Below are 23,080 nucleotides of genomic sequence, written 5' to 3' on the forward strand. Positions count from 1 at the left end.
GAAGCAAAGGTACAAGTATTTTTAATTATTTTTGCTGGCCTGTTGTAATGCGCGCCAAACAAGTTGCGAGAAAGCTGTCTGTCTCAAGCGAAGAATTAAAAGCGTCATAACCAATTATATTTGAAATATCTACTGTTAGAGCGGTTTATTGTCATAATAAAACCCCTTTCAGTGCATCAAGACCTTGAAAGTATTCAAAGCTTTTTAAACGCTTTCATAGTATTGTGTATTGTCTTATGGCTTTGTCGCGAATTTGATCATCAACAAACCATTAATTGATGACTTTTTTTCTTTCCGTGAAGAAGCACGCTTGCTTGAAGAAGCGGCTGGGCAGCCTTGAAAGGTTCTAATATAGACTTTTACTCAGATTGTTGTGGGAATCACTGTGCGAATTGCCTATGTATACAATTAAACAAACTTTGTTTCCGTCCCGAAACATCTTTGAAAGCGTCTTTGAAATTCGCGCTCAGTTGACATCAATTGTTCTCTAGTTTTCATGAATGCCCCTATTATGCTAATGACAGGTTTTAAAACTGATGCACGTGCCACTTGCAATTGACAACAATCATTTCGCTCTCGTCATTGGAAAAGAGTTATCTGAAAATAGTCATCGGAAAAGATCGGTTTAGAGTTGTTTAAAGTCTTAAAATGTTTTCGAAGTTCAAAGTAGAAAAGCTGCAAGCAAACAGGACGTCAGCACGACCTCTACAAACGTGACCCAAGGCATTTCATTTCATTTTTTCATTAACATCTTTGAAAGCGTCTTTGAAATTCGCGCTCAGTTGACATCAATTGTTCTCTAGTTTTCATGAATGCCCTTATTATGCTAATGACGGGTTTTAAAACTGACGCACGTGCCACTTGCAATTGACAACAATCATTTCGTTCTCGTCACTGGAAAAGAGTTATCTGAAAATAGTCCTCGGAAAAGATCGGTTTAAAGTTGTTTAAAGTCTTGTTTTCGAAGTTCAAAGTAGACAAGCCGCAAGCAAACGTCCTCTACAAACGTGGCCCAAGGCATTTCGAGGTAGAGCAGTCTGTCCTCTCTTTGCCCCTTCTTGAGGCGTACGACAAACGTATTCGCCATTTGCACGAAATCGTCAGTGACCAGGCGACGGAATTGGCAGAAAGAAGGGCAGATGTTTTTCAGCTTCGCCAGGAACTCCAGCGTCTAAGAAATGAGCTTGCCCAAAGTCGTCACCATGTAAAGAACGCTGTGAAGTTTAACGTTAGCCGAGAAAACTATTGGGACGTAGATAAGTCTTCGCGGTCTATGAAGAGGAAAAAAATCAGAGAGTACCTCCGAAATGCCACAGATATTTTACCAGCGGAATTCAAACCGATTGAAGTACGTATCATTACGAATTTTTCTTTATCACTAAGTTTTTAGGGGTCGTGAATGGTCTTTGAAGGTCTCGCAAAAATTTGGTCAAATTTTGCGGGTCTCGCAATGTATTTTTTTCGGCGGTTCTGAACGTCTCGCAATCTCATATCTTTAAGCTTACATGATCATGCTGGGGACAAAATCGCAAATCAAAGGTTGAAAACAGTCTCGATCTAAAAGAAAAACGTTGCATTCACCATTCGTCACCCCTAGTTTCACATTGGTCAATCTTTTTATTAAGACCTCATGCGTCTAATGGCTCAATGAGAACGGATGATAAATCTTTTCATTAACAATGTTTATTCAGTGTCATAAGCAATCTGTGTGATAGCGCTGAAATATTATAAGCCAGTCGAAAAATTTACTGTTTATTTTTCTGAAATATATACTTTTCATTGAACATGCATAGTGTAGGCAGGTGCTAAGTACCTTTAGGGACTTACCAGGGCTTACTGCAAATAGATACCGACTTCTGGTTATTTTAAGGCAAAATTTATTTTAGCTGTATCGCAAAAAAATTTTTGGACGTGACGTATGTAGTGTGCCCACGGTATGACTTTTAGAAGAAACCGCTGAAAACATGGCGGCATCTCGGTACACGTACTGACAACAAAACGGCGCTGTATATTTCTAACTGGATGGTTAAAAACGTCGGAAAAAACACTTGGATTCCTGCTCGCCACCACTTATTTCTTCTTTTTTTTGTGTTGATTATAATAACGTAAACTTATTCCAGCGCGAAGACGTCTCCATTTTCTTCCAACCCTGCAACCCAGGAACCAAAAAAAATTAGAGACGTCTGTACAAATAGGCTTCACATTTAGATGTTCTGTTCTTTTTTCGCACAGATTAAATTTGACGTAAGTGACCGCGAACTGGTGATCCCACTTTGCGACGGCCAACATGACCACGAAGACGAGGGTTACTCTCATGAGGTTGTCCAAAGAATTTTAGCGGCGAAGGATGAGGGGCTTGTGAGCGATAAAGCCTACCATGAACTGAGGATGGCGCTCCCCGAAAGTGTCCAAAGTCACGTCCCGCCACTGTCAACAATATTGCAGGAAGGGAGGACACAAAATAAGGAAATCGAAGTAATTCCAATTCCAGAGGTAAATTATTTTGTTGGTAAACTTATATTACACTCGAGGCAGTTATAGCTTTTTAGTAGCGGTGAGTGGTGGAAGGGCGTGGACGCCCTATCGCAGTGTCGCAGGTCATCGTTGATAAATTTGGACAAGAACTCTCTAGTTCGTCTGAACGACTACTTCGCCAACCTGTGCTATGATGACACTTACGTTAGACCTAGTGATATGGATATCCCGGACAGTGTAAAGCCCCCGAAAATATCTGAGCGGTGTGTCTGGAATACCTTAGTTCATGTAAAGAAAACCGCAACGGGACCAGACGACCTCCCATACTGGATCTGGAAAGACTGTGCTGAGCTACTCACACCAATCGTCACTCACGTTTGGAATCTGTCGCTGTCTACTCATACATGGCCAGACTCCTGGAAAAGGGCAAATGTTAACCCTCTCCCCAAAGTGAATATGCCTATAGAGGACTCGGACTACCGTGGTATTAATGTTACTCCCGTTATTGCCCGGTTGTTTGAGAAGGTCGTGTATCGTACACAAGCACAGTCAGTCATTGAGAGCAACCTGAGCCACACCCAATTTGCATATAGACAGGCGGGTAGTTGCACAAATGCCTTGCTCGCTATCCAGCACCAGACATACAAGTATTTAGATAGTAGTGACTATAGCGCAGTGCGAATTTTTACCATGGACTTTAGTAAGGCTTTCGATTTTGTGAACCATGCTATTTTGTCTGCCAAACTGAAACAGCTACCTCTAAATCCGTACATTATCAATTGGTATCATAGTTTCCTCTATGCAAGACAACAGCGTGTTGTTAGTTATAATTTTTTAGGACAGTGGAAACTTGTCAATAGAGGAACCACACAAGGTAGTGTTAGCGGACCGTATCTTTTTAATATATTTTTGAACGATTTGGAGATTTTTTTTAATGGTTGCCCTGTGCTTTTTAAATATGCCGATGATTCCACTATTCTTTCGCCTATCACTAGGAATAGTGACCCGTCTGCCGACTTAGTAGGACAGTTCTTAACATGGTGTAAAGACAATAGAATGGTCTGCAACCCTTGCAAATGTAAAGAGCTGGTTGTTAGAAAGAAAAATCATAATGTACTCTACTCTCCAATTAATAATATTCCCCAATGTAATAGCTTCGTTTTATTAGGAGTAACTTTACAGAGTGATGGAAAATTTGATGAGCATGTAAGAACTAAGCTTGTCAAAGCAAACAAGTGTTTACACGTCCTACGAACATTGAGAAAGGAACATTACTCTCAGGCAGAGATTGATCATCTTTTTATATCGATTGTTTTGGCTAATTTTAGCTATGCACTTTCAGTCTATGGGGCATCTGAGTCCGATCTTACGGTTGTACAAAAATTTTTAGACCGATGTCATGAACGCGGTTTTATCTCATTTCCAGTTTTTATCAAGAACCTTTTAAACAAACAAGACAGAAATATTTTGAAGAAACTAAAATCAACGGATTGCCACCCCCTGAAAGATATCATTCCTGTCCAAAAGACATATCTACACAATCTCAGGAAAAAAGGCTGCGCGCGCCCGAAAATTAATACACAGTGCTTTATGAACACATTTGTAAATAGGTTGATATTTAAGCTCCATTTATTGTAATGATATACTTTTTAATTCATAATATGTATGTAGATTTCTGTAGTTTTTTCAATTCATTGTAACATAAGATATGTAGTTTTATCTTATGATGGAATAAAGAAAGACTATTATTATTATAATTATAGTACGATGTAGGTGGCTCCCCACAGTAAGTTTAACAGGATGACAAGTGGAAGCCATATAATTTCTTATGCATACGGGTTTGTGTTCCTGGCATTCACGCTGATTTATCAACAACAATCCAAGATTTTATTTTGATCATTTGTGTGTGTCAAAGGTGCTATGGCAACAAGCATTGACTTTCAGTGAGGGCAAAAAGCTTTGCTGAAAGTGAGAAACATTCAGTCAGCACATTTGCCAAAGAAAACAATTTTAAATCATATTTAACTAAGCCTATGATTAATCTTTGCAGGGTATGAGATTAGTCTCTTATGATGTTGTAACAATTTTTTCTGATTGTGTCAAATACTTATTAATTACTTTTTGGGGGTTTTGAATTAATGCAGGCCAAGCAAGGTGATGGTGCCCGTAGAAGTGTTTGCGATGTTCTGGAATATTTAATCACTATACCCGAAGTCAAAGAGGCCATCAAGAAAGATGGTTCTAAAATTAAGCTCCGGTTTGCCCGCAACAAGAGTACTATTTGGTCTCGCCCCATCGCCATTCCTCCTAGGTGGAGTCCTCAAATACCACCTAAACAGGTGGGCCAAGAAATACCCAGAGGAAGTAGAACGCCTGCGCAGAAGCTTCTACGTTGACGATCTCTTGACTGGTGGTCAAAATTTACAACAAACGCTGGAACGAAAAAAGATAGCAGAGGAGATAATGCGAGATGCCACATTTGAGCTGCACAAATGGCATTTAAATGAACCGCAGCTTGAAGACGACCCACCACACTCGTCTGATGAAGAACACAGTTATGCTAAACAACAGTTGCAAGTTCAGCCAAACGAATCCAAGCTGTTAGGAGTCAAATGGAACACGGACGAAGATACAATTGCAGTACAGTTTCCGACCACAGACTTGGACACCAGCCACACAGCAAGGAAACGAGAAGTCTTAGCGACTTTAGCAAAAGTGTACAACCCCCTTGGCCTCGCGTCGCCCACAGTTAGGAAAAACATTTGGCCTGGAAGGAGCTGAGTTGCTTTCATTAGTGGAGAAACGTAGAGAGGAAGAACGTGAGGAGAAACAAAGAAAAGAAGAAGAAAAGAAGAAGAGAAGAAGAAGAGAAGGAAGAGAGACGTAGAAGGCAAGATGAGGAGAGGAAAGCTCGACGACAAAAGCGCGAAATTAGAAAACTTCAAGTGGAGGCTGAGCTTCACAGACAAAAGGTGGAAGCCGAAGAAGCTCAGAGAAGACATGAGCTAGAAATGAAGCATATAGAGCTGGAACAGACCAAGCATTGGCCTAGAGCTCAGGCAAATAATTACGAGGACAGAGCGAAAGCTTCTAAACTACCTTCCTTCGTGGACGGAAAAGATAATTTGGATGCTTATCTCCAGCGATTCGAGAGATTTGCAGTGACTGCAAAATGGGAGAAAGCTGGATGGGCCACCAAGTTGAGTGCTTTACTCTCAGGCCGAGCTCTCGAGGTTTACTCCCGCCTGTCATAAGAAGCGGCGTCTGATTATGACAAAATGAAGATAGCCCTTATGAGAAGGTATGACCTTACAGAAGATGGTTATAGGCGTAAATATAGGACCTCAAAGCCTGAGATTGACGAGAGTCCAGACCAGTTTATTGTTTGATTGTCTACTACCTAATTCGGTGGCTTGAACTATCAAAAACGGAGAGGAGCTTTGACGGACTAAAGAACTTGATTGTTAAAGAGCAGTTCATCAATTCATGTCCTAAGGAACTCACTGTTCACTTGTGTGAACATGCACCTGAAACCCTTGAAGAGATGGCGAAAATTGCTGACCAGTACTTAGAGGCACATGGGAAGCACGTATTTAGTACCGGGCGGAACAAGGCACCTGCACCACCGGAGAAGGATGACAACAAGAAGCCACCAACTGATACAACACCACTGTACTGTTACAGATGTAATGGCCGAGGGCATAGGTCTGCTAATTGTCCTATCAGGAGATGCTATTTGTGTGGAAGGCATGGCCATGAAGCAAGAAATTGTAAATCCGGTGTGCCAAAGTCAAGAGGGCAAAGCAAAAACGGTTTGCCTATGCCGCGAAACCAGGTTAGTGCTGGATGTTTAGTGCAGTCTTCTCCACCACAAGCTACGGCAGAAGATATTCAGTCATTCATTGAGGGTGACCAACTCCTTCTAGCCTGTGGTAAGAAAATCCCCTCACTGAGTAGCGCCTGTGTTCAACCTTTATCCGGAGCGAGGAGCAAGATGCCAGTTGTTAAAGGAAAGATAGGCGACTAAACTGTCTATGTGTTAAGAGATACTGGATGTAGTGGTATCGTAGTGAAAAAAGAGCTGGTCTCGAAGGAACAGTACACAGGTGACTTTAACTGTATGTTGTTGATCAACGATACTGTGCGGAAGGTACCAATTGCCCGAATCACAATAGATACCCCTTACCTCTCTGGGGAAGTTGAAGTCCAGTGCCTTCCTGACGCGATCTATGATCTGATAATCGGCAACCAGACCCCAGTTGGCAAGAGGCATGTGCGGTCACCACCAGGAGTCAGGCTAAGAAGGAAGGAAAGCACAAGCCGCTAAAAGTTGCAAGCAGCCCAAAGTGTGCAATTGTGGATAGAAACGAGCTTGTGAGATTACAGCGCGAAGATAAAAGCCTGGAGAAGTACTGACACCAAAGAGATATTAAAGTGAAGGGAAAGGAGGAGGTGAGCGGCGGTAAACCGGTAAGGCAAGTGATGGTACCAATGCCTTTGCGACGTCAACTCATGGAAGTAGCTCATGAATCTGTTATGGGAGGCCATATGGGTGTGAAGAAAACCACTGACAAGATCCAGAAAGCATTCTACTGGCCAGGTATTCAAGGAGACGTTTCCAGACGCTGCAAATCGTGTGATATTTGCCAGAAGACGGTGAATAAAGGGTTGGTACCTAAGGTGCCGCTAGAAAAGATGCCACTGATTGATATGCCATTCAAAAGGGTAGCCATTGACCTCATTGGTCCGATAAGTCCACCTAGCAAAGAAGGCCACCGATACATCCTTACACTCATGGACTATGCTACACGCTATCCTGAAGCTGTTCCATTGAAGAATATCGACACTGAAACAGTAGCTGAGGCCTTGGTTGATATCTTCAGCCGCCTAGGAATTCCAGAAGATATCCTTAGTGACTTAGGCACACGGTTTGTGTCTGATTGTATGAAGGAAGTTGCACGCCTTTTGAGTATTAAGCAGCTAACCACCACCCCCTACCATCCTATGTGTAATGGATGACAGAGAAGTTCAACGGAACTCTGAAGATCACATTGAAGAGATTGTGCAGCAAGCAGCCGAGACAGTGGCACCGCTACATCAATCCCCTCCTGTTTGCCTACCGTGAAGTAGCCCAGGAATCTACCGGATTCTCTCCTTTTGAGCTTCTTTATGGGAGAGCTGTAAGAGGTCCCATGTTCATCCTCAAAGAGCTGTGGACAAAAGAGGTCAAAGCCCTGCAGGTGAAGAATGGCTACCAGTATGTCTTTGAGTTACGAGAAAAGCTAGAGGACACCTTGAAAATTGCCCATGAAGAGTTACAGAAAGCCCAGCAGAAGGGAAAACACTATTATGATCGTAAGACCAAAATGAGAACCTTTCAGCCAGGAGATAAGGTTCTTGTTTTACTGCTGACTGATCGGAATAAGTTGCTGATGCAATGGAAAGGTCCCTACGAAGTTAGTGCTGTAGTGGGCACCAACGATTACAAAGTGAAAATAAAAGACAAGCTGAAGGTCTACCATGCTAACCTCTTAAAGAAGTACATCGAGCAAGAAGAGGAGCGTGAAAAGGCCGCGACCGCGATTGCCGAGGGAAGGGTGACGAACGTTACCTGCAATGGTGAGTCTTGCGAACCAGAATTGAGCCCAGATATTGATGATGATAGTGATTTCCTAGAGATTGGAGGATATGTAGCGAAGGAATCAATCGCTGATGTGAAGACTGGCCATGGTCTTAGTGACACCGAGCATACAGAATTCCTAGATTTGGCACAAGAGTTTTCAAACTTGTTCACCGACGCCCCCAGAACCACAAACCTCGTCCAGCATCATATCAACCTCACGTCCAGTGAGCCCGTCAGGTCAAAGCCATACCCTGTTCCGTACAGCATGAGGGAATCCCTCAAGAAAGATATAGATGACATGATGAAGATGGGAGTAATCAGAGAGTCTAACTCTCCCTACGCATCGCCAGTGGTGTTTGTAAAGAAAAGGATGGTAGTAATAGAGTGTGCGTGGACTACCAAAAGCTCAACAAGCTAACTGTGTTCAATCCCGAACCAATGCCAACAGCCATTGGCCTATTTCAGAAGTTGAATGGAGACAAGTTCTTCTGGAAGATTGATTTGAGCAAAGGATACTGGCAAGTTACAATACCGGAAGCAGACATTCCAAAAAACGGCCTTCGTTACCCAAGACGGATCATATGAGTTCCTGAAGATGCCTTTTGGCATGGTGAATTCCGCTGCTACACTGAAACGAGAAATGAAAAAATTGCTCAAAGGTATGAAGAATATTGAGTTCTATTGGGATGATATCCTAGTCCACACCTGTACATGGGAGGAGCACCTTAAGACTCTCCAAGAGCTTTTTAGATGCCTAGCTGGGGCTGGAATGACAATTAGACCAAGTAAGTGTATCTTTGGTGCTGCCAGCATCGATTTCCTTGGCCACCAATTACAGCCAGGCTTAATTGGTCTGCATGAGGATAATGTCGCCAAGATCAGATCAGCTCCAAGACCAACAACCAAGAAGCAGGTTCGATCCTTTATGGGACTGGCAGGATATTACCGAGATTTCATCCCCAACTTCACAGCTATCGCAGCTCCCCTTTCTGACCTAACGCGGAAGGGTCAACCAAGTAAAGTAGGGTGGAGTGACGCCCACGAGAAAGCTTATCAGACTATTAAGATTGTAATTGTTGTTGAGTTAAGTATTATTTCTGTTACGTATTAGTCTTTGTTTTTGTATTAGTGACGCTTCGATATCATATGTCAGACCTCGTGCGTTGTCGTTTGCGGTAGTTTAGACAAGAGAGCTTATTGCGAGTGTTTCTGCGTTCATTGCGACTCATTCAGGCGTTACAGAGAGGACAATCGGTAAGCGACCTTATTGTATTGATTTCCTTGTTTTCTTTTCCTGTTACCGAATGTTGCATTGTTAGCTGTGTTTGCGCTCGTGTAATTGATATGTTTTCGTGTCATAAAATAGTTTTTTAGTTTCAGTCCTTTAGTATCGCTTAGACTAGGTTTTTTAATTGTATTTTAGTTTGACGGTTTTGGACATCAAGTCACAATTAGTACGAATAAACTACGTTTGCAATTATAGTTGGTCTTTGGTGTCTCGAATCAGTATTTCGCTCGATGTCCTCGCATTAAATCCTGTGTATCTTTGGAACATTTCCGACGTTGTTTCGACGCCTGGAGCTATAAAGATTATTCTCACCAGTGATCCAGACTTGCATCTACCGGATCCTGAAAAGACCTTTGTTCTAAGGACGGATGCTTCAGACTACGGGATTGGCGCAGTTCTGATGCAAGAGCATGAGGGCAAGTTGTTTCCCATCTGTTATGCAAGTAGAAAGTTGAGTGACGCCGAGCGTAATTATTCTACAATAGAGAAGTAGTGCCTGGCAGTTGTGTGGGGTATCAAGAGATTTCATATGTATCTATACGGTGTACGCTTTGTACTACAGAACGAACCTCTTAAGTATATGAACAGTGCAAAGTTCACTAACAATCGTCTGATGCGGTGGGCTATGTTCTTACAGAGCTACAACATGAAAGTGGAAGCCATTAAGGGATCAGAAAACGTTGGAGCTGACTACCTAAGTCATATAACGGAATGAGGAGATTAATGGACTATCATATGCTGTTTATCTATATAGACGATTTTTCGTTTTAATGCAGAAATTTTACAAATTTGTTCTCAAAGAGGGGGCTATGTTACAAAAAATTGTCCAAGTAAAGTCCCACAACATTCTAGAACCCGAAGTCATCTAGACGTGATCTTCTAGTAAAAGGAACATTCTGGAACGTTCTATTCCTTACACAATTGTTCAAATTTAGAAACCGTGTTAATCTACTAAATGTAGTTCTTTAGAGAAGTTTATAGATCCTTATACTTTATGTATATAAGAGCGACAGTTCCATCGAACAGAGAGGGAGATTTGCGAGGAAGCTTAGTGCTATAGAAACAAGAAGTCAACTATGTGGAAATAAAACAGTTTGTTGTTGTTACCGACGATCCTGAGTTTTGTCTAGGAACAACCCTGCTCTACATCGACACTCGTAACAATTATTTTCATAGCAATTTCTTAAACAGAGAAATCTCCTTCCGTTGCATTTTGAAACTCACAAATGGCGTGAATTTGGACTATATCTTCTCAATCTCCCCTAATTTTAGGTCAGCCAACAAATAGATCCCCTTGAGAGATGCTTACTATCTTCTGAATTCATTTTATGCTCTTCAAAGAGAAAAAAATTGAAGTTTTATTGTTCTAGTGGTCATTTCTGAACTGTCAACTTTAAACAGAGACTTAATGGTGTTGCTGGCACTCCAGTTTGTGGCCTTTCAGCCAGCCATTCAGGAAATTCTGGAGAACCATAATACCGGTAAATGACTATTTTGTGTTAAGTTTTCTTAAAAAACGTATTTCATGCAAAATGAACAATAGTATTAGTTGCAGCTTTCCATCAATCTCCACCGCCCTCTCTAGTCTGTAATTGAGCCCAAGGTTGTAGCATGATGTTAGTAATTTTTTACTTGGGTCTAATTTCTGCCCAATCTGCCTGCAACATCAGAATAATTTATTTGGAGAAAACAATTGGACTGTTAAGAATTAAAATGGATGTATTTTTTTTCTGTAGGTTCATAGACATAGTGTCTATGTCGAGGGAGACACAGAAAAAATTGGAAAAATTAAATAAATTTATCTGGAAAAGTCATCTTGACTTATCAGTAAGTAACTGTGTGCTATGAATGAATACCACTGTTGCTCATAAACTTTTATTCCATTTGATGGCTTCTAAAGAAGCCATTTTCATAAAAACAGCATTTGGCTCACTAGATGCGTCCGGCGAAATAACTCTTCATAAACTTGACCTGAACTTTCTCTACCGGAAGGGGAGCTGTTTTTTCCGCCTTGTTCATCTAGGAAGGAAAGCCACTTTCCAAGAAGCACCTTCAAGTTGACTGGAGCGTCAATGCAACATCTGCCGCCTGTTACTGTTACATTAGGTGATGAGGTTTCTGCTTCTCAAATACAGAGAGACCCAGTCGGATTGGTCTGCAAAATGTGGAATATCTCAGGACATAAGTGTTGTTGCCAGAAAAATGAATGGGGTATTTGAAACTCAGACCTTTGTCCACATAGTAGACAATACATCACAGAAGTGAAGAATTTGTTTATACCAACAGCAAATACTTGCTGTAATTCCTTATTTTTACCTCATGCAACATCTTGTACTCCTCTCCCAGAAACAAATCAGATGTCTGTGTTTTATAACTATGCATTTAATAATGCATTTTTTGGTAACATTTAGAGGTTAGACTAAAGTTCACAACTTCAAAATATTGATGCTTTAAAGGAAGTCCAATCAGTAATTTTTACTCCGGTTTAAACCTTACCAAATTAAATCATGTTACTGTTGATATTTTCAGCTTCTTCCATTATAGCCCTATTTCAATATTATAGCATCCTCAGCACAGGGCTCAAGGTTTGTAAACTATAGAGTTTTGGGGTACACAGAAATTTAAAATATCCAAATTGGGCAATTACTTGATAGAAATATCAGTATGTCACTGGAAATCAGAATTCAAATGCCTGTTGAATTCCATCAATCAGACAGTAGTTATTGCTACTGTTTCATCTCAAAACTATGTCACCATGGCTCTGTTTTCATTAAGACAATGTTAGTTTGATGAAGTCAGAAAAGTCCAGAAACACTGTGAAAACACTTTGCCTCGTGTTTAGCGAGCTAACAATGCCAACTTTTTTCACAAGGAAAAACAATGGGTTTTCTCACCTTTACAACTGGAAACTCACGCAGAGTTATACTACCTCGTAGGATGGTTTAACTTGTCCCAACAAATACCACAGCCAATCACATCGCATGTAGTGACAGATGCCTACCAAACAATCTGGCAAAATTATTTTCCAGATGCTCATCTTGTGGTTCTTTCATAACAAACCTTGTATGCTCATAAACATGGCTGATGAATTGCAAAACACTTCCCAATTCTTTCGCCATTTTACAGTTCCTTCAAACCCATTGGATGCTCAGGTCCCTTGTCCAGGGTCTTACCTGTTTTACAGCATTGACATGCAGAATCAATTCCCGCATTACAGGCAACCAGGAGTTCTTCCATACCAAGTTCCCATGCCACATGCGTCACCCTCGATGAGCTCACTCCCAAGCAGCAAAAGCGAAAGCACAAAAAATGAAGAAAATCCACAGCCAGAAGCTACAAAGAGGAACCATGGCTCCAACTGGACAGACGTGAAGACAAGGTATTTACTTGAATTGTGGAGGGACAATTTCCCAATCAGCAAGAAAAGAAACAGCACTGAGTGGGACGCCATTGCAAAGAAGCTCAATTCCACTTTTAAAGACCAGGGAATACCATGCTACTGCACTGGTACGCAGTGTAAGGTGTGCATTAAATACCTTCAGGACTAGTACAAATGAGTAAAGGACCACAATTCCCAAAGTGGCAACAACTGAGAATGGTTTGAATACTACGACGAGATCTATGAAGTTTTGGGATCCAAGCCAAACGTGGTTTGGCTGAAGATGCCAACACAACTACAGTTGGTGAATCTGACACTTTACCTGAATGAAATATTCCAGCAGATTACAAAAGAAATGCAGACCTGGAACAGGAGTTAAAAAGGAAGTTAAAAAAGAACTTAAAAGGAACCCAAAACGTACCAAAAAAAGGAGCGAAGGAAAAGCGCCTGCTGTAAAGAAAGCAAAGGCTGCCTCAGCTAAGTCAAACAGCAATCTTGTGGAATTTTTACAAGAGAGTCAAAGTAAAGACCACAAGCTTTTCAAGTGCCTTGCCAACAAGGAGGCAGAGAGAGATCTTTTAAGTTAAAACTTATGTTTGATGCTGTAAAAGAAATAGTGAAAATTTTTAAAGGAGACAGTTAAAGAGAGAACAGCCGACTTTCAGACACAAGTTTTTGTACATCAAGTACCAAGATTTTTAACTTTTATTATTGTTACTGTTGAACTTGTTTGAAGTGAACATCAAGTACATGGATGTTTTATTGTTGTCACTGTTGAACTTGTTTGAAGTGAACTTTTTCTATCAAGTGTTGTTAATCCATTTTCCAATTTTGTCTCAATTATAAAATAGTAAAACCTCAAAATTTAATACTTCTTAACAATGAATTCAGAACCTGTGGAAAGACACAATTATTTGCTTACAACATTAACCACAAATGCAAAAAAATTAAATGAAAATGAAATATTTTTCTACCAAATCAGTGCTCCTTCATCTTGCCTCAATCACATTAATATAACTTTTCAATTTAATTCGAAATTTTCATATATACCATTTTTTATTATTACATAAATGTTTATAATAAATGAGAAGTACCAGAACGACAATTTTTTTTGCTTAAAATATGAAAACTGAAATGAAAATGAACTAATCTTTGAAGAAAAAAATGTCATAAAATAAAGCTTCAGTACAAATTGTCTTTTGTGATTACATGAGGCTAATAGGATTTATTACCTGAAAAGGAACATATATCAAAATACTTTTATTACTTTACTCCCTTTGATAGAGCTTGATATTTTCAATTTATTACGAATGAACAAAAAAGACTTCATATATAGCATATATAGCTCTATATATAGCATATATCTTTATAACTTAATTCTACTAGTAAAAATTTAAAATGGGTTATCTTAATCTGGTCATGCAAAGAACACATGTACCTAATTGATTCTCCGATATCCTGCCATTAGAACCAAGATGTGAACCTGCCTATGACCTTCAGTTGTTGAGTTCATACTAGCAAATGATGTGCCCTTGGTACTGCCATTTATGTGCACCAATGCACCCGGAGTAAGTGCATGAAGTTTTGTAAGAATGATTTTAGATAAGTTTGCCTGAATCATCCCCAGCTGAAGGTTACACCACAGTTCACTCTTGAAACAATTGTCATATAAACTAATAGGTTGTGATGGTATTTTTTGAAGAGACAAATTTTGTACATTTGTCCAATTAAAAGCGATCACTTTGTCAGTAATCTCATTATTTAAAATTTTGACCCAGATGAGAAAGCAGTGCCACCTGGATTGCACTCCATTGTGCTCATCAGATATAGAGTAACACAAAAAGCCATGGATACCTTAAGGTACACTTCCCGTATATTTCAACTAGATTTTACAGGCAGGCTCAACATTGAGTAAACCAACACTGACCTAAATTCATTTTAATGAGAGTCAGGAAAGATAATCATGTGATTCTAGTTAAAAATTTACAAATGATGGCTGAGATGCGCAAGTTTTATAGTGTCAGTGTATCCATCACTTTACCGGATAAAGTGCACACCATTGGTTTACTTAAGAGCTTTGTAGGATATACATCGCCCAGAATTCAGCAACATATCCGGGACTTTCATTGAGACGCTGGCGCTAAATTTAAAAGCTAATTAGAGAATGATTGTCAAACAATAAAGGAAAAGGGCTGAAAATGTCGAGGAAGGCTTACGTTCTCTTCGTTTACGGATAAACTACTTTTCAAATGCTACTTTTACCATATGGCTTTTAAAGAAGAAAGTTCAATCGAACAGTGTATCATTCTCACTTTGTTCTTGCGCTTTCAGAAGAGGTCGCAAATTTGCCTTGAAAATTGACTATGTTAGCATCCTACTTGTATAAGAAGTCAATCTCAACGCACTTTCAGGCGTAATTTATTTTCACTCAATTGCTAGATTTCTCTTTTATCATACGGTTATTTTTATTTGACATTCTAGAAAGTGTCATAGAAATTTTCAAGGGATTCCAAACTTTGGAAGTAGTTGCAAAATGCGAATTTCGAAAACGTTTGCTCAGCATCGTAGTGTTCTATCCAAATTTGTCCTTTGGATACCCCCACGAGAATATCAAGGTATGCTAAGCTCCGCCTCTGCAAACAATCACGCACACACCGCCTAATTAGTATTGAAATTGAGGTGGTAACTAGACAATGCTTAAAAAACTGTAAAAGCTTTTAAGATATGATGATGCACACAGTCTAGTATACATATTATATATATGTGTAAAGATCCAAGCATTTTCAATTGCTTGATAAATTCAAGCTACGATAATAGACCTGTTACAAGTATGTAAAAACTTACTTATCATCTTGCTTGCCTGTGATTTCAGAATTTCAGAGAGCTGCTAGACATCTTAAACAAAGAGAATTTGACAGATGATGACATTTCAGCATTTGAAACCAAGGTAAGATAACACAATACACATAAAAACATAAGACTGATCATATATTAATATCATTATAGTAACAAGGTTTTTCATAACTATGTAACAAAAAAATTTGCTTACTCTTGCAGGCAGAGTTGGGGAAAACAGATGGTGAACATGTCTGGCACTGGTCCTGGGTATTCTCAGACCATAATCATCACCCCATATATGCACAGCTTGGTGTACCATGTCCCAGTAATGCTGCATAACCATGGAAGCCTTAAAATGTTTAGTGGCCAAGGTGTGTATCTTCACTTTATTTTATAGATTCATTGTAACAATACTCAAGATAAATTTATTATTTGGCATTGTTGGAAGTTGTAAGAAGCCAGACCTGCAATTAAGAAAAGTAACATGACATTTAATAACAGGTGTTGAGAAGAATGATGATTTGCGGCGCTATTTCCACCGTAAAATCAACAGATGAGATGCTGCAACAAACCTGCTGCTGGTGGAGAAAAGGAAAGAAGAGCTAAGAGAGGAAGAAAGAGCTAAACAGCCATATGAAAAGAGGGACAGCTCATATTGGATGGATGGTGGCAAGCAGAAGGCTGCAAAAAAGGTTGCCAGAATTTCAACCTCAATTCTGTCAGCAACACCAACGCCACAACCAATGACTGTAAGTGTCCTCAAGAAGAAGAAAGTTCGTGACCTCATTACCCTGCTTGAGCAGAGAACAGGGAAGAAAATGAACCCCAAATCCAGAAAACAAGACTTAATAAATGCTTTATTGAGCTCAGACACACAGCCCAGATCTGAGTAACCCTGTGTCACTCACACTCAAAACAAAAACGGCTCCTTTAGGAGCCACCAAATACATGAAAGCAATGACCAATGAATGAGCCTGTGTTTATATCATTGGCCTCTCCTGAGTTTCTGTCCAAGCCTAACATAATGGGTGGTGGGTGAAGCACCCCTATAATAAAAATATTTTATTCCATTTTCTCTCAACTCCAATTTTATAGTTAGCAAAAAGGCACCATGTAAATTGACGAGAATCCAAGTTATCTTAGGCCCGAATTCAAATATAAAACACCTGATAACCGTCCTTAAAACGAAATGAGTAGTTAAATATTAAGATGGGCTCGAAGCGTACATGTTGTGGGAATGAGTTGTCTGATGAATTACCAGTTACCCATGGGGTCCCTCAGGGAAGTATTCTGGGTCCTCTGCTATTTGTCATCTACATTAACAATTTGCCAAGCGTTCTAGATGCCTGTCAAGCATCACTTTATGCAGATGACATGGTGATCTACTGCTATGGGTCTTCCTCTCAGGAGCTGACTGAAAAGCTCAACCAAGACCTCCTGGCTGTGGCGAAATGGCTGAATGAACATAAGTTAACACTGAATCTGGACAAAACCAAATGCATGCTTATAGGCAGTAACAAGAAGTTACAGAGGAAAATAGCTCTAACTGTTTCAATCTTTGATCATTGTATAAACAATGTTACTTGTTTTAAATATCTTGGAATCTTAATATCGTCTGATTTTTCGTGGACAAATCATGTCGAATACATGGCAGGGAAAGTTAATCAAAGGCTTGGCCTACTTAGACGCATTAAGCATTTGTTACCGTTTAAGGCGCGCATCCTTTTTTATAAAAGCCTTGTTATGCCCTTATTCGAGTATGCTGATTTAGTTTGGGGAGACAAACATAATGTAACTTTAATGTCTAGTTTGCAAGTGCTTCAAAATAAGGCGGCTAAAATAATATTAGATCGACCACTGTATTCCTCTGCGTCTGATGCATTAACTACACTGAAGTGGTTAACACTAGAAAAAAGGCGCTTCCAGCGCCGATGTGTACATGTATATAAATGTCTTAATGGTCTCACGCATCACGAACTAACATTAGTCACTCAGCAAGAACAGCATAGTTACAACACAAGAAATAAAGCAAACCTCAAAATTCCATCCGTTAAAAGAAACTGGGGCAAACAAAGAACTGGCTATCATGCTGTAAGTGATTTTAACTCGCTGGACAAAACTATACGAGCCTCTGATAATGTAAATATTTTGAAGCGTCAGATTTTTAATTCATTGATTTAAGTTTTGTATTACACATAAGATACATTAGTTTTTAGTAGCATCTTTTAGCATTTTTATTCATTGTAAATTTTTAATTTTTAATTTTCGAGGTCCTTTTTGTAAACCACTTTTTAGTGAAAAAGTTTCCTCATTAAAGATTGTCATTATTATTATTAAGACGTACCTTTTTTCCCAGAGTCTTTCTAAACGTTGAGAATGTCCACATTTCAATCGCCGTTGCCACCATTTTCTTTCTGATGTAAAATGAGCGCACGCAGACAATCTTAGCAAACAACCGCTTGGTGGAGGTATTGTTGTTAGTCTTCATAAACTCTGAGTCTCTGAGTCCCTTGTTTCGCGCGTTGAGTGAGAGAGACATGTCATCTCAAGATGAGTTAATAACGGTAAAAAATTCTTCACTTTCTTAATTTCTCACATTCACTGATGGCCAAGTTGCCAGCTTTTTAGAGGAGCTGGGTGCATACCTAGAAGGGCACTTGGCCCAGTCAGGTGATGTAAGTAGAATTTATTCATATCTATTTTAATAAATATGAATAACAAGTCATTGTTTTCATAGCAATTTATCAAACAGAGAAATCTCGCATGTCGCGTTTTGAAACTCGCAAATGGCGTGAATTTGGACTAAATCTTATTAATCTTCCCTGATTTTAGGTCGCCCAACAAATGGATCCCCTTCAGAGATGGTTAGTATCTTGTGGATTTTTCATTTTTCATTTCATTTCATGCTCTTCAAAGAGAAAAAATTGAAGTTTATTGTTCTAGTGGTCATTTCTGGAACTGTAAACTTTAAACAGGGACTTTATGGTGTTGCTGGCACTCCAGTTTGTGGCCTTTCAGCCAGCCATTCAGGAAATTCTGGAGAACCATAATACCGGTAAATGACTATTTTGTGTTAAATATTCGTGAAGAACGTATTTCATGCAAAATGAATGATAATACTGGTTGCAGCTATTGTAGGTGCGATTCCGTCGATCTCCACTGCTCTCTCAAGTCTGTAATTGAGCCCAAATTTGCGGCATGATGTTAGTAATTTTTCACTTAGGTCTAATTTCTTACCAATATGCCCGCAACATCAGAATAATTTATTTGGAGAAAACAATTGGACTGTCAAGAATTAAAACCAATGTCTTTTTTTCCGTAGGTTCACAAACATAGTGGCAACATGGAAGCCGCACCCAAAATTGTAAAAATTTAATAAATTTGTTATATGGAAAAGCTGTCTCCACTTATCAATAAGTAATTGTGTAGCTATGAATGAATACCACTGTTGCTCATAAACTTTTATTCCGTTTGGTGGCTTCTAAAGAAGCCGTTTTTGTAAAAGTAGCATTTGGCTCACTGGATGCGTCCGGCAAAATAACTCTTCATAAACTTGATCTGAACTTTCTGTACCGGGCGGGGAGCTGTTTTGCAGCTTTGTTCATCTACGAAGGAAAGCGACTTGCCAAGAAACAGCTCCAAGCTGACTGGAGCGTCAACCCGACATCCGCCGCCTGTTACTGTTAAACACCTCTTCAGATAAGGACCAAGGCCTGCTGCTATCAGTTCCTCTTCACTAGCGAGGTACAGAGACCCACGGAGGTCTGATGGCAAACCAGGAAAGAGCGCTTGCACTACATCGTGCCGTATCGTGATAGTTTCGTTGCATGCCAGGGGCAATTTTAAACCCTTCTCAAATAAAGGAGCTAGTCTCTCTTGGCATTCATCAGTGCGAAATGGATCAACAGATCTGTTCTCGAAGGCAGTGATGAGTTCCTCGGGTAAGTGCTCGGCTGGTTCCCACATATTTTCACTCAGGGAGTAGCTTTGCCATTGGATGAAGTACTCTGCCTCCTTGAACTTGTTTTGCTACAATACATTCAACTTCGTAAACGCCCATAACAGTAGGTTTTACCTTCGGTTGGTAATTCGAATTAAAGCCACGACGGCGAACATCATTCAATAATGTTGCATAAAAGCCTGGCTGATGTCTCGCATGCTTCGACATGTTGTTGCATATAAGTTTTAGCTACTGATTGGATTGAATGAAACTGTGCTATTTATATATATGTTTTGATCATCGCAAGACACTTGTGAAAAAAACGAATTTTTTTTCCTTTTGCCAAAATATCCCTTTTAGTAACCTTATTGAAGAAAAAATAATTTTGCGTTCAAGTGATTCATTGTATGGGAGAAATTACAATGAGTTTGAAAATCGATTTTTTTGCTGGTTTTAACATTAACATTTAACAATCGACAAGTTTAAAAAGGTCAAATTTGTATCTCTGGAAATGTTAATAAATGAAGGCAAACTTTAACTGTTGTAAAAGGCCACTGGTATATGCCACTTCCTGGTAAAACCCATATAGAATAAAACCTTGGCTATTGAACTAAATTACTGGAAAGTTTTAGCTCTGGAAATCCAATATGTAGGGGAGAGCCACAGAAATAGTAGCAACTGCGCTAAAGAGCGTCACCTCTGATGACGTTTAGCCTCTTCTACGGCTATGAACAAGGCCCTAGGTGTAAGTGAGTTATCACATTCAGAGCATTTGTATTTAGAGGCCCTAACAGAAGCGTACCAGAATGCAACCAGCTGGGATACCCATATACAAATGCTTTTGATTATGGCAGGGGTTGGAACTGTCAACGACATTTCCCGTTATATCCTGGGGTTGACGAGATACCGATGCTTCCTGACTAATCTTCATGGATCACAGTTTGGCCGAGGTGCTCAAGTTGCACAACAGCCTACCACACGAATACGAGTAGACTTGAGGCAGCTTGCTAAGAGCTAAACGAGTGAAGGAATGCTGTAAAAGATCACTCAAGTGTCAAGAACACAAGGTAGATGAGAAACGAAAGACAATCGATGTCAGTGGCCTTTCCGCACAATTAAATTTCACAGCAAGGCAGATAACACTCTACCAAAGTCAAATTCCTGTTGAACTTTGCATGAAATAGTATGGTATAAGAATGATTGACAACAGCGATCAAGTGAACAGTTTGCAAATTCTGCATATGCCCTGGTGTGGAACCCAGGTAAAAATCCTAATAAGATCTAACAAGATCTTATTTCCTTGTATACCTTGTCTTTGCAGAGCAGTAAAATCTGGCAATTTTCCCACTGACTATTTCATTCATTTGGCTCTGCTCATTACAGCAATGAGACACTTACATTCTGTAAATGTCTATCCTGTGTCAATGGAAAGCACATAAGTTTTACTGGACAATTTTGTTCCACTGCTTCCAAGATTGTACTATGAAAGACAGAGCACTTGTAACAGTCAGGTATTGCTTCACTTGCTGAACAGGGTACTTGAAAATGGGCCACTTTTATTTACTCCTGCCTTTGTGTTTAAATCTTTCATTGGACATCTTAAAAATTTGTACAATGGCACACAAGGAATTCCTCACCAAACAATTGAAAACCTGGATTTAAGTCAATCATACAAATCTTTCTTAGCAAGTAATTGTAAAGGTAATGAGGAAGTTAAACACTTTGCTTCAGTACTTTGAAAGTACTGTGAAAGATGTTGAGCAAGGCATGTTCTTTTTGCAACCAATTGTTCAAAAGGAACTTTCTGTTTATTCTGATGGTTTTGAATGAAAAATTTGGAATGTAGCTATTACATGTAGTTTCCTATCGAACGAAAAAAAAAAGTCAGTTTTCGCAGTGTACAGTATTCCCAGAAGGGAAACTTGTGTAGCTACATTATACATCTTATTAAGAATCCTACAAGAAATCCTTTGAGATCTAACTAGGATATAACATGATTCTTAGAAAGATCACCCTAAAGGATCTTATTAAGAATCCTATGTAGACAGAGGTGTTAACATCACATAAGGATTATCTATTCAGGTAAAAGTTTGCACTTTTTAGCTTAACATTTTCAGTAAACCAAAACGGGAATGACACAATTTTGTTATTATTTCCAACTTTTAATACACATCTGCAAAGCAAAAACAAAAAAAAGGAGAAAACAAAACAAAACAAAAAAGGAGGTGGCATACCAAAAGGAAGCAGGCAGGAATGCTTAACTTAAGTTCTTTTTTACTTCACCAGCTTTATTCATCAGAATCAATGTATATTTAATTGAGCCATCTTGCTGACATATTTTAAAGTACCCACTAACAAATTGTATGTCAAAAGTTACACCCCCTTCAAACAAGCTTGAACTGCAGGTTCGTTGTGTGTAACATCAGTAGCCTTTTTGTTTTTTGGTTTTTTTTAAATGAAATTTTGCTGGTTTTTCTGAAAACCAGATTTCCAATGATAGACTCCTTTCAATTTAATGGACAAGAAAAGTTTAATGTTTGGCCTTTGTGTGCTTTCCAGTAGAGCTTCCACCACAAGACAGATACAAATATTGTAACATTCTTTTGACAGGTCCTTGGTATGGTAAGAACAAGCCATATATGAACTGTTTGTGAAAAGATTTTTTGGTGAAGTTACAGAAGCCTCTGAATTTTGTGAGTTTAATGATGATAATAGTTACCCAGTTCTTTCGGTTGTTTAAATCCAATCGGTTGTTTCCATTTTACCAGCCATAGCCATACTCCTATACACTGTACATTAATGGGAAATTTGGGTGCGGTCCATGCAAACATCAAGGTAGATATGTTAATGAGTTGAGAGCATGCATATAAGAATATTTACCATTGAAAGACGAACAGCAGAGGAGACTTTTGAATTTGCCAGAGTAAGCGAAAATACATCAACACCAATATTTGTCATCAAAAGAGAAATTGTTTTCGGGAAGCCTGTTGGTTTGCCAGATAATACTGCAATTGATTGGATACATGGAGTGTGTGAGGAAATAATGAAATGACAGTTGTTCAACCTTTGGTTGGACAACCGGTTTAGTGGAGAGCAATACAGTCTTTGAGGCTATAACAAAGAACTGGGGGAAGTTTACATATCTATAAAAGTTCCACATGATTTTGCATGGAAACCATGGAGCTTTAGTGACTCCACAAAATGGAAAGCCTCTGAATTTTGTATTTTTGTCCTATTCACTGGCCTTCCTCGTCTTGTAGTTTGTTCAAGAAGATAGCTACAGGAATCAAATGCACATAAATTATGTCACTCAAGTGATGTTGACTTTTCAGAGGAATACACTCATGTTCTCATCAAAACACCTCAAAAGAAGAAACTTTCAATCAGTGATGAGCCACTTTATGATAGTCATGGCCCTGGAATCCAGAAACACCCCAGAAGGAGGATTGCAGACCCCATGAAACTTTAAGTTGTGAGTAAATCTGAAAGTGACCAGTCTGAAGACCCAGAGAGTGCTCCAGAATCCACCTGAAGAGA

At 39.4% G+C, this 23,080-nt stretch overlaps 1 protein-coding gene and 2 pseudogenes across 1 annotated transcript; all 3 read left to right on the forward strand.

Annotated features, from left to right (window-relative positions):
* The first annotated feature begins 4,710 nt into the window (after window positions 1-4,710).
* LOC136282484 (uncharacterized) lies at window positions 4,711-6,802 on the forward strand (annotated as a pseudogene).
* A 5,649-nt stretch (window positions 6,803-12,451) lies between these two features.
* LOC136282485 (uncharacterized) lies at window positions 12,452-13,352 on the forward strand (annotated as a pseudogene).
* A 3,640-nt stretch (window positions 13,353-16,992) lies between these two features.
* Window positions 16,993-17,871, forward strand: LOC136282706 (uncharacterized). The gene has a single exon (XM_066170424.1). It carries the CDS (start codon window positions 17,104-17,106, stop codon window positions 17,782-17,784), a length of 681 nt encoding a protein of 226 aa, XP_066026521.1. The 5' UTR covers window positions 16,993-17,103; the 3' UTR covers window positions 17,785-17,871.
* Window positions 17,872-23,080: the final 5,209 nt, after the last annotated feature.

The sequence above is a fragment of the Pocillopora verrucosa genome, chromosome 7, assembly GCF_036669915.1.
Source record: "Pocillopora verrucosa isolate sample1 chromosome 7, ASM3666991v2, whole genome shotgun sequence".
NCBI classification, from domain to species: domain Eukaryota; kingdom Metazoa; phylum Cnidaria; class Anthozoa; order Scleractinia; family Pocilloporidae; genus Pocillopora; species Pocillopora verrucosa.

What these genes read in the sequence shown, in the direction of transcription:
- LOC136282706 (XM_066170424.1), top strand. Translation starts at nt 17,104, where the DNA reads ATGCTTATAGGCAGTAACAAGAAGTTACAGAGGAAAATAGCTCTAACT.